Source organism: Delphinus delphis, chromosome 21 (genome assembly GCF_949987515.2).
Source record: "Delphinus delphis chromosome 21, mDelDel1.2, whole genome shotgun sequence".
NCBI lineage: Eukaryota > Metazoa > Chordata > Mammalia > Artiodactyla > Delphinidae > Delphinus > Delphinus delphis.
Genome location: NC_082703.1, coordinates 5,672,578 through 5,687,666, shown reverse-complemented (window position 1 = coordinate 5,687,666; position 15,089 = coordinate 5,672,578). Strand labels below are relative to the sequence as shown.

The window sequence follows — 15,089 nt, the reverse complement described above, 5'->3', positions numbered from 1 at the left end:
GCCGGCTCGTGGCTTTTGCGTTTTCCCTTTCCTGTGGCCTCAGCCAGGGGTTGGTCTATTGGACCCTTGGCTGCGGGCAATGAAGATCGAGGTGAAATTTATGTGCGTGTTCTTGAGCATTTTCTAGAGAGAGGGTGAGTCCATAATGACCCTGCAAAGTTTAAAAACCACTGGTCTACATTGACCTTGGACTTCCTGTTCAAGCTCGATTCAAACAAGTTACCAGAGCCCAATTGATTGCAGTCAGTAACTAATCAGTTATGCTGACATTGAAGATTATTAAGATTATTCCCTAATCCTAACCCTAACTCTAATAATTTTTTTAAAAAAAGATTCCCAGGTCACCTTGGCGGGCATTTTGGGTGTTATTAGATCAGCTTTTTCCCCCATTTATACAGAAAGTTAACATAGGTGGGAAGGAAATAACCCCCAAAAATGCTTTTTAGGGAAAAAAATGGTACAAAGCCCACGTTCTTGTGAAAAACAAAATCGCAACTGAATGTGGCTCCCGGGAACCCAGGTTTATGGCAAAAATCAATCTGGCACCTCAGAAGGTGACATGTTGACGGAAGGGAACTGAAAACTCAGTGTCGGGAAGACCCAGGACATGGAAATGCAGCCCAGACCCTGGCGTCTGTGCACGTGACAACATCTCCACGTGCCAGCCCTCGGGGCCACTGAAATTCCCTGTGATCCTGAACCATCCCGGGGTGGGGTCAGAGTTCACATATATTTGCCATTTCTACCTGCTTAGGCCTGAAAGTCATTTTAGAAACATTTCCATCCAAAGTGGCCAAATAATAGTACACACAAAGCATCTATATGTGAAAAGGTTGACACTTTTCTGGGAATTTATTTACATGGAACTCATCATCCCCAGAGATCCACAGGTTCACGAGACATTAACCACAGATGGTTTTCTCTTTTATGCACATGACTCTCTGGTGACTGACCTCTATAATTACACTGTCTCCTTTTTGGATGAGAAGAAAACTTCTCTAGGCCGTCCGTTAAAACAGAAGCTAAGGCCTCCCTGATATTCATTAGAACGGGTTTTCCTTCAGATCGTGCTGTAACTAGGTGCTTTCTTTTTAAGCCTCCCCTGCTGTTTTTTCCCCTTGAAACGTGTTTTTTAAAGGGTGTGATCGGTTTCTTCAGGAGGAAGTTATCAGAGGATATTTGGGGTTAAGAAGCTGAAGAGCGGACGTCTTACGTGTGCCCTCTCCCCCAACAGGCACTGCTGGAGTCCCTGGGGGAGAAGGGCCCTGTGTCCGTGGCCTGTGGAGGGGAGAGCCCGCTGGACGGCATCTGCCTCAGTGAATCAGACAAGACTGCCGTGCTCACCCTGATACGAGAAGAGGTAAAGGCTTCCTCGCTGCGTCCACTTCTGGCTCCGTTTCTTTGTAAAGCCCGTGTGCCAGTGGGTAGCTTCCATCTCTGCTGGCTTGAGTTCTTTCTCCCCGGCTGGAAGTCCCTGTTTCCTCCACCTGTAGCTCGTATCAAGGGCTACCTGTAAAATGCCTCACTGGAGCTGGATTCCTGGCCTCCTGGTATCCAGAGGGCAAAGCTGACGCTTGGAAACATCCTTGAGAACTTTTGTGCACTTCTTTATCTTTTAGCCCTGAAGTTGTACATACCGCATTTTGCCAACTTTACCCACGTATGTAACTAAATCAGCACCTTCATTTCACAGAGGATATATGCTCCTGCCTAAAAGTTTCTTAAATTCTAGACTTGCAGGAATGTAACATTGTTTCCTACCTTCATCCATTCTTTTTTTTCTTGTTTTTTTTCCTTTCAGAGTTATTTTATTCAGAAACAAGCAATTATAAATACACGTGTCTTTTCTTCCCTCTTTTAGACAAATGGTAGAATACTGCATATACCATTCTGTACCTTGCTTTTCTCACTTAAAAATACATCATGGTGATCATTCCATATTAGTATTTAATGCATGCCTACTTCTTTGTCTTTTTATAAATTTATTTATTTATTATTATTTTTTTTATTTATTTATTTTATCGATTTAGTTTTTTGGCTGCATTGGGTCTTCGTTGCTGCGTGCGGGCTTTCTCTAGTTACGGCGAGCGGGGGCTACTCTTCATTGCGGTGCGTGGGCTTCTCATTGCAGTGGCTTCTCTTGTTGCAGAGTATGGGCTCTAGGCGCACGGGCTTCAGTAGTTGCCGCACGCAGGCTCAGTCGTTGTGGCGCATGGGCTTAGTTGCTCCACAGCATATGGGATCTTCCCAGACTAGGGTTCGAACCCGTGTCCCCTGCATTGGCAGGCAGATTCTTAACCACTGCACCACCAGGGAAGCCCGCATGCCTACTTCTTTTTCACATCTGTATAGTGTCCCACAGCCAAATTGGGTCATCAGGGACTTAAGTTCTTGCCATTTCATCCTCAGTGTACTGGCCTGTCCCCTTCAATGTCATAGGTCAGCTCCCCTCATGGTCCTAAGATGGCTGCTGCAGCTCCGTGCTTCACCCTGCAGACATCAATGCCTAGCATTAGAAAACGTCTAATTCTCGCCATTCACCTCTCTTTAGGAGCAAAGTCCTCTTTTTCAGGACTTTCTCAAAAGTCCCCAGCAGACTTCCTCTCACATCTTAATGCCTATAATCCCTTCATCCATTCTTTAATTAAAGAACTCAACTCTCGAATCTCTGTATCGTGTTTATTGAACATCTTCTGTTCAAAATAGATCTCTGCTAGGCCTTTCCTGGGTGATCTGGAAAATATGAAAGACACTGTTAGCTACCATTAGTTACCTCCCTCCTCTGTTGTGTTTCTCTGCTGTAGTTTATGTGTTTGGTTTGTGTGTTTCTTGATGATTCCACCTTTTTTTTTAAGAAGGTAATTCCCTCAGTGTAGTGACTTATATAATTTTTATAATATAATGAGAGTGGTTAAGTACCTCTGACCTAGGTCTTTCGAACTGTTAAAACATAGCAATAAGTTAGTGATTAGGGGTGTCAGCTAGTCCTGTTGTCAAAACAGGCGCTGTGGTAAGGAGGCCCCTACAAAATCCTGTAAATGAGAAAAATGACTTTTTCTTTCTCCTGAGAGTTAAAACTCTAAGAGGACCACCAGATGCATCGAAGATGTGCCTGATCCCCTGAAGCAGACAGGTTGGCTTCTAGTTCTTGAGATCCTGATAGATGGCACCAAAATAAAGATTGTACCAACTAGAAAGAAGCACAGAGAAGTGTAATCACAGGAGAACGATAGGTGCCCATCTGAGCTCTGTGCAGGGCAAATGGCATTTGAGGCCATGAATTTAGAGTGTTTCTCTCTGGTTAGCATGAGCCTCCCAAACGCAGCAATATGGGTTCTGGTCCGGCGAGTAAGATCTTGCCAACGGTGAGATGGATGCCTCTGCCCGGAGGAACGTCGGGGCCCTATTCTGACCCAATCCGAAATCTCTGCAGAATGAGACTGTCCGGCCGAGCCAACGTCCCCCGCTCTGATTTGGTGGCAGTTTCATTTCTCAGCCTAGTTAAATTGGTGCTGTGGCGTCGCCCTTGGTTAAGATGAGTCTCTGCCAGACAGATGGCTCAGCTGTTGGCGTCCTGACCCAGCAGGGTTCTGGGCCGATAGCCAGATCCCGGACCGAGCTGGAGATGGTAATAACCACTTGCAGCTTTCCTGGGAGAGGTTCTGGTCACCTTCGTCCCGGTGACCACGTTCCAGCATCCTCTGCAGCCGAGAGCATCTCCCCAGTGTCGTGAGCATTAGACACAGATGGTGAGGGTTTTTTTATTCCTAATGTAGATTGACTGCCTTCAGATGGACCTGGTTGTGTGTTGTTTTCAGGCTCTAGTCTTAAATTCAAGACATTGAGTAGGTGAAACCAAGCTTTATCTCCACTATAATCTAGATAATCACTAAAGAGATGGAGGCAAGCGAATGGAAGACAAAATACGAAGAAACACGACAAGAAGTCTTGGAGATGAGGTTAGACTGGAGGTCTGGGGGAGGGGTGGGTACCTTTATGCATTTTTAGATTTAATACAAAGGAAGTGATGACAGTATTTGCTTACACAGAACCAGCTGTTGAGAACTCCAGGGCTTTGCTCTTTGCACCTTGATTTGTGACTGATGGTGTCATTTCCTGAGGATTGCCGACCAGTTATTGTATTCAAATGCTGTAGCTCATTTTGGGTTGTTCAGAACATTGCAAATAAGCAGAACCCACATAATTCTTGTCTTTTGAAAAGACCAATTTGTGCAAAAATATCCATTTGATATTTGATATAATAACAGAAATACAGAGATTTATTGACCTACTCAATTATGGAAACACTATAATTTCTAAAACGAATTATACGTGGTAGCTTCAGATTTCACAACCGCGGAATAGATTATAAAAAGCATGTTAACAGGAAACAAAACTGACTTTACGCTGAAATCTTTTTATTTTTGCTGCTCACTCCCTAGAGTTAGGAGCTGTGAAATAACCAAAGATGGCATCAAAGACTGGGGAGCATAACTAATTTATAAACTGTGCAGTCGGCACTTGAATGACTAAGAAACATTTTAAATATGTCCACTCTAATTTGTGGCTCTTGTATTATTTGGTTTTTTGAGCATTTACCGGGTGTAAGTCCCTGTGCTGGCATGGTGGGGAGGACGGCACGGCCCCTGACCTTGGGGAGCTTACAGCAGCCATCGTAAGAACTTGGATGCCGGGTCAGCGTGATGGGCGCCACCCGTGAGGGGCAGGGGAGTGGTCACTTCTCACGATGGGGGATGAGGTCACAGGGAGGGGCACCCGTCACAGGGCAGGATCAGGAAAGCACTGCACTTCCCTAAAAGAAAGGTTAACACGACATGGCAATCTTTAAATCTCTTTGGATAACTAAAGTACTTCTGGAATTAGGACAATCAAATAAAACCCGGATCTGAATCAGAGGGGACCCACTACCTGTAAGAGTGGTTTGGGGCCAGGGGAAGCCTGAACTCAGGTCAGGTGTCTCAGGAAGAGCCCCAAGAATGTCATTAACTTATTTTGTAAAAGATTCCCTTCTCTAAGCAGAATTCACGTACTGCCTTGGGGTCATTCACGCAAGTGCAAAGAAAAGGTGGAGGCAGTTGTTTCTGTAAATAGAACAAAAACCTGGTTAAACAAAATCTCAAGAAAAACCTTTCTGAACATTAACAAATCTTAGTTTAAGCGTCAAAAAAGGAGAGCCCCAAAGCAGGTAACTGGGTTATGTAAGTTTGTCAGTACATGTTAACGTGTTTAATTGTTTGGGGCAGCGTTTCTCCAACTTCCATTGTTAATGAAATTCTCTTCTGATAAGAGTTTGTTTGTTTGTTTAAGGAAAATTGTGGCTGAGTATGAGAAGACCATTGCCCAAATGATCGGTAAGGAAGTTTTTTTCTAGGGTACGAGCCATGGGATCCAAAGGTGATCTTCAAATCAGAATATAAGCGTCAGTTTGTCCATCCCGGAGATACAAGCGATTCTTGTTATTTGCAGTAGTTGATGAAGTTGCCCAAACACTGAATTAGCCGATACTGAATCACTGATCCTCAGGAAAGCTTGCCTTATGGGTGTTTCTGTCTGAAGACACCTTATTTAAGGTATACTGTTGACGCATTAACATTGAGCTTACGGCCAGTTCATGCCAGTTCATGCCAGGACAGAGCTCATCTCACACGTGTTTTCCCCCTAAGACACCTCCAGCCCTGTGGCTCTTAGGACACGAGACAGCCCTGCGGTCTAGGCTTGGGGCCCATTTCAAAATCCCCAACAGGAAGCACAAAAATGCCAAAAACGTGGCCCTAAGTAGACTGAAAAGGACACTTGTTTGCAGCATGAAACGAGGCAGAGCGTCGCCTTGTCCGGCTTCAGCCGAGAACGTGCCCGGCAGGTGACTCCAGTTCTCTGCCGTTCCACGCGTGTCCCCGAACGGCCGGGGGCGCACCACACATACTGATCTGGGGGCTACACGTAGAAATAGCGAGCAGGGAACCTGCAAATAATGGGAATCACTGTCGTTAGGTTCCTTTTAGAGGACAGCAGACACTCGAGTTCCAGCACCAGGGTGGGCGGCCTCACCTCGTCCTTCGTACCCCCGGGGGGACGTCCCTGCTCTATGCGGCGGCCCCACTCCGCTGCAGGTGGTGCTTTCCCTGCGCCAGACCCATCGATGCCTTTAGAAAAGGACAGCGCTTCACCCTCCTGCACTGCATTTAGAATCTCTTGTAGCCTCTGTTGTAAGGACCGACTCCCTAAGTCAGTCAGGTCTTCCTGCATTAACTTAGGCGGCGAGATGATATTTTCTGCCATCCGCGTCACCTGACGCCTGGGTAGACACACGGCTCACGCCCTCAGCTCCTCTGGGTCTCCACTCCCATCTGTCCTCTGGCAGAGACTGCTCACCCGGGGGGTGAGCCCGCCCCTACCTGTCACCATGTCTCCCCCGCCAGAAAGTCAGTCCTTGAGGGTGGAACCTTTGTTACCTTGCCTGCTGGGTTCCCCGACCCAGCGTACTGCCTGGTGGCTCGGGAGGGCGGCTGTGCGCTGTGTGTTGAGAGAACGTGCGTTGCTTCTGATCATGACTCACAGAAGATGAACAGAGGACGAGTATGACCTCTCAGAAGAGCTTCCAGCAGCTGACCATGGAGAAGGAGCAGGCCCTGGCCGACCTAAACTCGGTGGAAAGGTCCCTCTCCGACCTGTTCAGGAGATACGAGAACCTGAAAGGCGTCCTGGAAGGGTTCAAGAAGGTAGCCCGTCCTTTGCCTTCTGCCTCCCTGGTGGTGTGTCTTCTTGATAATGGGTCTTCAAACGCACCTGCCAGAGGTGCAGGTGGCCTAGAAACAGGGAATCGGGGCCCCTGGGTGGCGTGTCTTGGTCATTCCTCCCCTGGGTCAGGTCAGGAAGCCTTGGACACCACCAGAGTGTGGCACGGAGTGTAAGAACCGTGGGACCCCCCGACTTAGGAGAATTCTAGAAATGTTCTTTTTGATTATTCACCAATTTAATGTTAGTAAAAGTAAAAGGGAGTCAAGCCATAGCACTGAAAAATACAGGCTGCATATTCTGGAAGAAAGTAGGTGTAAAGTTTCAAATTTAGTGTAAGTGGGCATATTGATTTGATCTGGTTGTACACCATCACTAAGACACATTTATAGCAGTGAACACTCTTTTTTTTTTTCTCATATTAACCATAAAAATGACTGTCCGGTTTGTCTAAAATGGGGATCAGATTGCCCTTCAGTTTTGAATATCTGCCCTTCCTAAAGCAGGTGTGTCAGTGTAACTTACTGTATGACTTGAAAGTTAATACATGAAGTTATCTACAGTTTCTTCAGTGAGAATTATTTGTGCCTGTTTCAAACTACCATGGAGTCTTATTTGGAGGCATCTGAATGTATTAGGTTTTTTCTTTTTTTTTTTTTTAATGAAAACCCTGATATGTGGCATGTTACTAGTAGAAGGAAAACAAAATGACTTGTGTCTTTCATTTTAAATTGTCACTTGGGAACAGAATGAAGAAGCCTTGAAAAAATGTGCTCAGGATTACTTAGCCAGAGTTAAACAAGAGGAGCAGCGGTACCAGGCCCTGAAAGTCCACGCGGAGGAAAAACTGGACAAGTAAGAGCTTGTGCATGAGAATTTCACTTTTCGTGATGTTGTGGGAAGATGGACAGATGAGAAAAAAAAAATCACTACTTTGCAATTCCAGGTTGCACTTGTGTGTACCTGGGTGTCTTATTTAGTTTTTTGAATAGGTGGACTCTTCACAAGGTTCAGACATTAAAAAGAATAAAAAAATACAGTTTCTCCCTCCCACTCTCTCCCCCTCCCAATGGGTTCGCACCTCTTTCCTCACCCCAGGAAATCATTCTTTTATCCTTCCAGACATCCTTTTCCCCCTTCTTTCCCCCCCACCCCAGCTGTATTGAGCTATAGTTGACATGAGACATTGTGTAAGTTTAAGGTGTACAACACTGATTTGATACATTTACATACGTATCACCATAGAGGTAGCTAATGCGCCATCATGTCACATAATTACCATTTTTTTAATGTGAGAATCTCCTTTTTTAATGGAGATTTTTAATTAATAAAGTTGCTTGTAGGTCTGTGTTTCATAGATGCCAGTGGTTAGTATCCTGACTCATTGGCTGTGTTAATCCACAGAGATCCTACCCGTTGTTGTACTGGGTTAAAAAAAATCTAAGATTGTTGTAGAAACTGTCACGTGATTCTGTTTTCTGGTGGCATGTGAATGTTGAAGGGTTCCCGTGTGCCTTTAAGGCCGATTCTGCCATTGGTTTGCATCATGGAAATCTCCTTAGCAGTTGTGTGTAAATTGAATTTTTATAAATTAAAATTGAATTATATAGCTCACCAATTCCTCTTTTTCCTCTATGGTGGAGTCAGTTCTCCTAGGTGTCAGCGGTTAGCATCCCGATGATCGTGAGCCGCGACTGATGACAAACCATGTGCTTTTTGTCCCTTCGTTCCATAAACAGAGCCAATGAGGAGATTGCTCAGGTTCGAACAAAAGCAAAGGCTGAGAGCGCCGCTCTCCACGCGGGGCTCCGGAAAGAGCAGATGAAGGTGGAGTCCCTGGAAAGGGCCCTTCAGCAGAAGGTAAGAGGGGACCCACCGAGACCTTTGTTTTTCCTCCTCGGCTGCAGCTCCCGTGTCGTCTGGATGAAAGGGGCTTATCTCTGCGCAGACGCTTCAATCCAGCTCCTTTGGGAAGTGACTCAGGTGGCAACAGATACTCCCAGGTGTATTAGTGGGACCTGGCCACAGGCAGGGTACAGAGAGGAGGTTGCATTAACTGAAGCTCAGAGGACCAAACGCTGAGGCTCCGAAGCTACCTATTTTCTCTTTCCGTTTTGTTTTTTTCTGTAATATAATATGTGAAGCCATCTTCCCCCTTCATCGCAATTTTCCCCTCCAGGGGGACATTTGGCAACGTCTGGGGGTATATTTGGTTGTCACGACTGGGAGGTGTTACAGGCATCTAGTGGGTAGAGGCCAGAGATGCTGCTAAACACCCTGTGGTGCACAGGATGCGCCCCACACCAAGACTGGCCCTGCCCAGATGTGGTCGAGAAACTCTGCTACGGAAGTAAAAATCAGTGGTGATGACGATCCCCATTCTTTTGCTAATTAGTGACTCTTAGACTTCATTTTCTGTGCCTCTAGTGTTTTTCTTACTGTGCCCCCAATCATGTTGTCAGGCCGGTGGCATCCATTCAGCCAGGGCAGGGGTTTTTATCATGGAGTCTGATAACCCCTAAGACAGTGGCCCCTGAGATACTTAGACTCTGGAATCCCAGGTCCCTGGGGATGCTCATGGACCAAGTGAGGCCCAGATACTTTTTTTTTCTTTTTTTTTTTTTTTTACAAATACCCCCAAGTAATTCCTATGATAGCAAGGAAGTTTGACAAACTTCAAGGACAGACTTCAGAGGGCCAGTAATTACCCTTACCCCCTACTCAATATAAGAATAACTTTGTGAACACAAGACCATTTCTCAGGGGAGAAGGTATAGAGCTTTCCTTTCTTTAAAGGGTTTCTGGTGTAGAAAAGTTAAGAACCACTGAGTTGGGATGCCTAGGGAGGAGTACAGCCAGTCTGGGGACTATTTCACTGTGATCCGTTATCTCGGGACACAGACTGCATCATCACATCATTTATCTTTCAGAACCAAGAAATTGAAGAACTGACGAAAATCTGTGACGAGCTGATTGCAAAGCTGGGAAAGACGGACTGAGTTTCCCCTGTTAGCTCAGCAGATCTGCATTTGGCTGCTTCTCTCGTGACCACGATTATCTTGCCTTATCCAGGAATAATTGCCCCTTTGCAGAGAAAAAAAAAAAAAACCACGGAACTTTACAAAAGCACATACCTACCGCTGCCTGTCTCGCTTTGCTGCCGACGCACCCGCCCGGGAGGCGCCGCTGGAGGATTTACTGCGCAGCCGCTGAACGAGTGGCCTGACCGACCCGTCGGGCTCAGTGAGTCGGGCTCAGTGAGACGGGCTGCCCAGTCTGGGCGGGATTCTCTATCTTTGGTTTGTTTTAAAGTCATCTTTACTTTCCCCAGGTGCGTTCAGTGTATGATTTTATGGCTACTATTTGGGACCATATCCTGTCCACCACCTGTCTGGTTTTTTTAAAAATTTATTTCATCGTTTACATTTAATTTTCAATATTAGTGGTTTTATTTGAGGAGATGATTTGGCCTATTGTTACTTCCAGTTGAGTACCCATTTATACACACGCACTCTCTCTCACACACACGCATGCATGCACACATGCACGCATATTTATATATGCTGCTGGGTTTTGTTTTAGTTTTTTTCCCTGAAGCATAATCAAATAAGAACTTCTCTACAGAAGGGCATATTTCCATAAATGTAAAACCCTATTTTGAAACAGAGTCCTTTCTCAGAATGCCAACTTCAGAATTTGGGGAGTTGGGGAGGTGAAGCCCCCAGACTCCATGTCTGGCGTGACTCATAACCTCAGACTCAGGTGTCACATAAGGGAGACTGTCGGCCGTAGTGTCCTGTTGCCCCGTATTTCGATGCTCCTCAGCCTGGATGCAGGCGGCCCCTCTGGAGTTAGTCCTCAGGCCCAGGGCATCTACTTTGTGGGATCCCTCACAGCTGGGGTTCGGCAAGTCTGTCCTAGCGCCATCAGTCTCCTCCGCTTCCATTTGTTGCTCCAAGATGACATTTGCTCTCTATTATCTATTTGGAATATGCAAAGGAAGTCTGCTTGTCAAAGGTTTAGATGACCTTATTTAATTAACCCCATTAGCAATCGTAAGGTGAAGCAAAAGTTGGATTTTTCCAAGTGTGATGCATTGTTCTTCAGACTTCTTTTCCCCAAAGGCAAAAAAAAAAAAACCTTGCAAACTTAAAGATAGTAGAATTTTCAACCAAATGGGCAGGAAAAATCGTGCAAGCACTCCAAAACTCAGTGCGTTTTGAATATTTTTAAACCAAGGCCATTCGAAGACTGGAGGAGGGGCGTGCAGGGAGCAGATCCCACTCACAAAACCAAATTCCTCAGGCCGTTCCTGGGCTCCATTCAGAGTGGCGGGGCCCTTAACCCCCAACTGGAAATTTCCCGTGTGAACCCCTCCCACTTGATAGGCGAAACCAAATCCACGCAGGTGTTTTAAAGCACTCTTTTGTCTTAATCTGAACACCCTGAGCGTCTTCACGGTGATAACGCATTATCTCCAGTACACGTAAGTTTTCGTACTTTTCTTGTAAAACTACTGCATGACCCAACTTCAGCAATGAATTGTGCCTCGTGGAGACCCGCTCTAGCTCTTTCGAGATGACTTTTTCTTTAGCCGTGTACTGTTCACACGGTTGCAATCTTTAGCTCCAGGGAGGTCAGTAATGTCTTTTAAAGGCAGAAGTCCTGTTTAACCAATATGCATTTCTCACAATTGGTGCTTAGGCTGTATTTTAAAGCCTACCGTCTTAACATTTTGTACAAAGAAAACCAACAACAACAGAAATGATCTGTGTTTGGAGAAGTGATGTGACAATCATTTGGGCCCTGAAAGCAGTCACGGGTTTGACGTGAGTGCCCTGCTACAGCCCTGTCCCTGGAGGAGCAGGTGTCTCCAGGCAGTGTGATTGCGGCCTCTTCCAATCCTCCATGACTAGAGAAACTCATTTTGCGTTTTGCAGAAAGAAACGTTGCTAAACCTTTTTGCTGCTGTGTTTTGGTGACATATCCATGTTTACCTGTTTTGTATTGCTCTGTTTGACGCATGAAAGGCTTAGTATAGGAGTCTCTGTTATAAACCTACAGTCCTCTCTTTTAGGCTTCTTGTGTATAAAAAGGGAAAGTAGTTGTGTGTTGAAACAGAGGTGACGACAGTCTTTCCCAAGCACACTGGTGAGAAGAGACTCCTTAAAACTAGACCCTAGGGAGTAAAGTTGCTGCACAAGGAAAACGAAAGGGTCCTTATTCAGTAATAGTTGCCACTGGCCTCTCAGCTATGACCATTACAGGGAAATGGTCTTCCTTCTAATTGAACAGATGGATTTTCTCCAACAAGAAGAAACATGGAGCTTGTCCAGCTGGCAGATCAAGAGAATATACTGGGCAGAAAGAAGTATGTTTGTTTATTTTTTTTAAAACATAAGGGGGAGAAAGAAACTTGTAGTAATCTGGAGAGTAAGAATGTGGCCTAGAATTTTGCTTCAAAACATGGGCGGGGCCAAGTTACTCGTAAGCTAGACAGTAATACTCCCCGTGACAAACATGAAGGGAAAATGAGAGGAAGCCACTGGCCTGGACGGTGGTTTGGGAACACGAGTGGTCTTGTTGAGGCTCTGGATCCAGAGCCATATCCTGAGTTTTTCATTTTGCCAAAGTATAGATGGATAGTCTTTACCTAAAAGTGTTTTAATTGGAGGATCTATTGGAAGACAGACTGCACAGTTTGTCACTTGGTTGGCTAGTCATTTACAGTCAGACCTCCCCAAATTTACTTTATTTGGAGACACTCCTGGAAGCCAGCGACCTGCCCAGACCTTCTGTGAAACCGTCCTGGAAACACCGAGAAGCCCAGTTTGCTTGCGTGGCTTCTAGCATCTTCAGACCTAGTCCAGATTAGGAAGTGTAGAAGCTCGTGATGGTGAAGAACTCTGAGGACCTGGCAGCCTTCCAAGCTGATCTGGAGTCCAAGGGAAGATTTACCTTTCGTTTTGGAGGATGGCTCAAGTTGAATCTTCTTTCCAGCCAGTTACCTTTTTTTACCTGTCCCACACTTTCTGCAACTCTCACACAAATACTTAGATACTTTAGTACCGGGCCTTGGATTCTTACTGACTGATTATAATCCAGCAGAGTAAACTGCCCCAAATGTCCCTGGGCTGACTCAGTGCAGCCAGAGTGAAGCATTTTACTGAATGTTACTTTATGCAAGCATGTTACTTTCATTTTACTGAAAGGTAACAGAGGACTTGATGGCTCTAAAGCTCAAAATGGAGTTGTGATGAGCAGGCAATGGTGAGTCTGCGTGCACTAAATGGAAATGACTCAGCACGTCCTTTTTTAGTGGAGTAAAATCCCTAAAGCTCCCTTTTGTTTTCCTTTTGGTTTTTTGCTGCAGTTGGTAGCCATCTCATGAATTGTCCACGACCGGTGTCTCTCTTTGTAGTTTTGTGACCATGCAGGCTTGCTCTCGGACTTGGGTGGTTTCTTACTTTATCCTCTTGTTGGAAAGAGAGAAACTAGGTGTTTGAAGGACTAAATGATTCAAGCAAAGTGTTTTAGAGTAAAGATGTATATATTCTGAAGAATTTAAAAGATAGATTATTATTTGCTTGTTAAAGAACAAATAACAGTCTGGGAATCCCAGAATGTCAAGCCAAAAGTCTATAGGGTCATCTTCTTCAAAGATTTTCATAAAGAAGTATTTTAAGGAGACTTCTGTCTAAAAAGGTTTGACTGGCCTCCAGATTCCAGTGATTTGAAGAAAGTATCTTATCACTCAAACCTTGAGTCTCCCATGTAGTAAAGGCAAAGGAATGGTCATGATAGATCCTTCTGTCTAAGGATCTCCTCTGGAAGATTGTATGAACAACAATTTCCAGCGAAGACCCACCCCCTAGTGCCCAGAGCTAGCATTCTGGAGACTAAAGATTGCACTTTCCATAGTTTTTTCATCCAAATGCAATCCCATTTCTGTGCCTCTTAGCATGCAGTTAGATTTGGACAAGCAAGATTCCTAAGGAATGACTTTATTAACTATAATATGGTTACAGCTACTACATATATATACACACATATATATACACACTCTCGTTATAGTTGTACTATGGAGATGTCGCGTGCAATGCTGGCCTGTGACGGTCAGTCTAGCGCCCTGACTCAGCCGGCGGAGACCAGGCCTGGTGCTGAGGTGTGGTCTGAACCTTCCCCGTATCCATTCATCACTTTAGAACCTTGAAGATGCCACTTTCTGTCCCTCTGCCTTTTAGCGGCATCTGAAATCTGCTCCACAGAGAATCTCCCAGTCACGTTGTTAACTGATGCTCTGTGAATAATTTCCAAGGGGACATATAAAAATACGAGCTCCAAAGCCAGCCCCCGACCCGGTGCAGGAAGGTCTGCAGATTTCACACGCTCAGCCTCAGGCTTGGTCCTTCCCACCCAGCGAGCCAGGATCCAGGCATTTCTTTGAAACCTCAGAGGTAGCAGCAACCTTTTCAGTGTCGCTTTTAGCAAGTGTGTGTTTGCCAATAGATACCCCTGTGTACTAACGTGCCAACAAGTAAATGTTAATTAATTGCACATCTGCTTCCACTGTGTCCCCACGGGTGCCACAAAGTGTGTGAGGAGCCTCGTCCAGAGGAATCTAACGCTGCATTGACTACTGCTGTCAGGATTGTGTTGTGTGGAATAAATCATCTACATAAATTTTATATGCACAAGTAATTTCCCTTTTATATGTCAGGTAAATATTTGTAAAAGTTATACTCACACAAATGAAATTATTATAATGATTACTAATATATTTTTTCCATGTTTCATTGCCTGAATAAAAACTGTTTATCACTGTTAGATGTGGCTGTGTGGAGACATTTTTTTTCCTGGTTATAAGTCACAATCCCCAATTGTGAAAATTCATGACAGCCTCACTTTCATGGGCTCCATATTTCAGTCTAAAAATACAAAAGATGACATTTTCGCTACATTCATTTTGTGGGATTTTATGCATTTGGTTAGGTGTGTAATTGAAAACAAAACAAACTTTGGAATTCAGACCTTGCCACATAAATTTCCATGCCTTTGCATCTGTGCAAACAAAGTATTTAATTGGGTGCATCTTGGTTTTGCTTAACAGACTGCCTGTCTGCCTTGGCATATTTCAAGTCGTAAGAACCTCAGTCACCCCAAACTTTCCGACTCTTGAAGGACACATGATTAGCCAGAACTGTGTAAACATCGCAGCGCGGCCACAAAACATAGTTGACGTTTTATGTTTCTTCTAGGTTAATACCAGGAAAAATTTTTTCAGTACTAACCAGGCCAACTCTCCACTTAAGGGATAGGAGACTGGTCAGGAA

At 44.9% G+C, this 15,089-nt stretch overlaps 1 protein-coding gene across 8 annotated transcripts in view; it reads left to right on the top strand.

Moving 5' to 3' along the window:
* Nucleotides 1–14,583, top strand: part of TACC1 (transforming acidic coiled-coil containing protein 1) — a 95,190-nt gene extending 80,607 nt beyond the window's left edge. For all 8 annotated transcript variants that reach the window (XM_060001454.1, XM_060001452.1, XM_060001457.1 and 5 more), the window contains 7 exons: nucleotides 1,235–1,360; nucleotides 3,883–3,959; nucleotides 5,329–5,372; nucleotides 6,580–6,740; nucleotides 7,505–7,611; nucleotides 8,496–8,616; nucleotides 9,687–14,583. In XM_060001454.1, the coding sequence (XP_059857437.1) occupies nucleotides 1,235–1,360; nucleotides 3,883–3,959; nucleotides 5,329–5,372; nucleotides 6,580–6,740; nucleotides 7,505–7,611; nucleotides 8,496–8,616; nucleotides 9,687–9,755 (705 nt within the window). In that variant the 3' untranslated portion in view covers nucleotides 9,756–14,583. The remainder of the gene's footprint in view (nucleotides 1–1,234; nucleotides 1,361–3,882; nucleotides 3,960–5,328; nucleotides 5,373–6,579; nucleotides 6,741–7,504; nucleotides 7,612–8,495; nucleotides 8,617–9,686) is intronic.
* The last annotated feature ends 506 nt before the right edge of the window (nucleotides 14,584–15,089 follow it).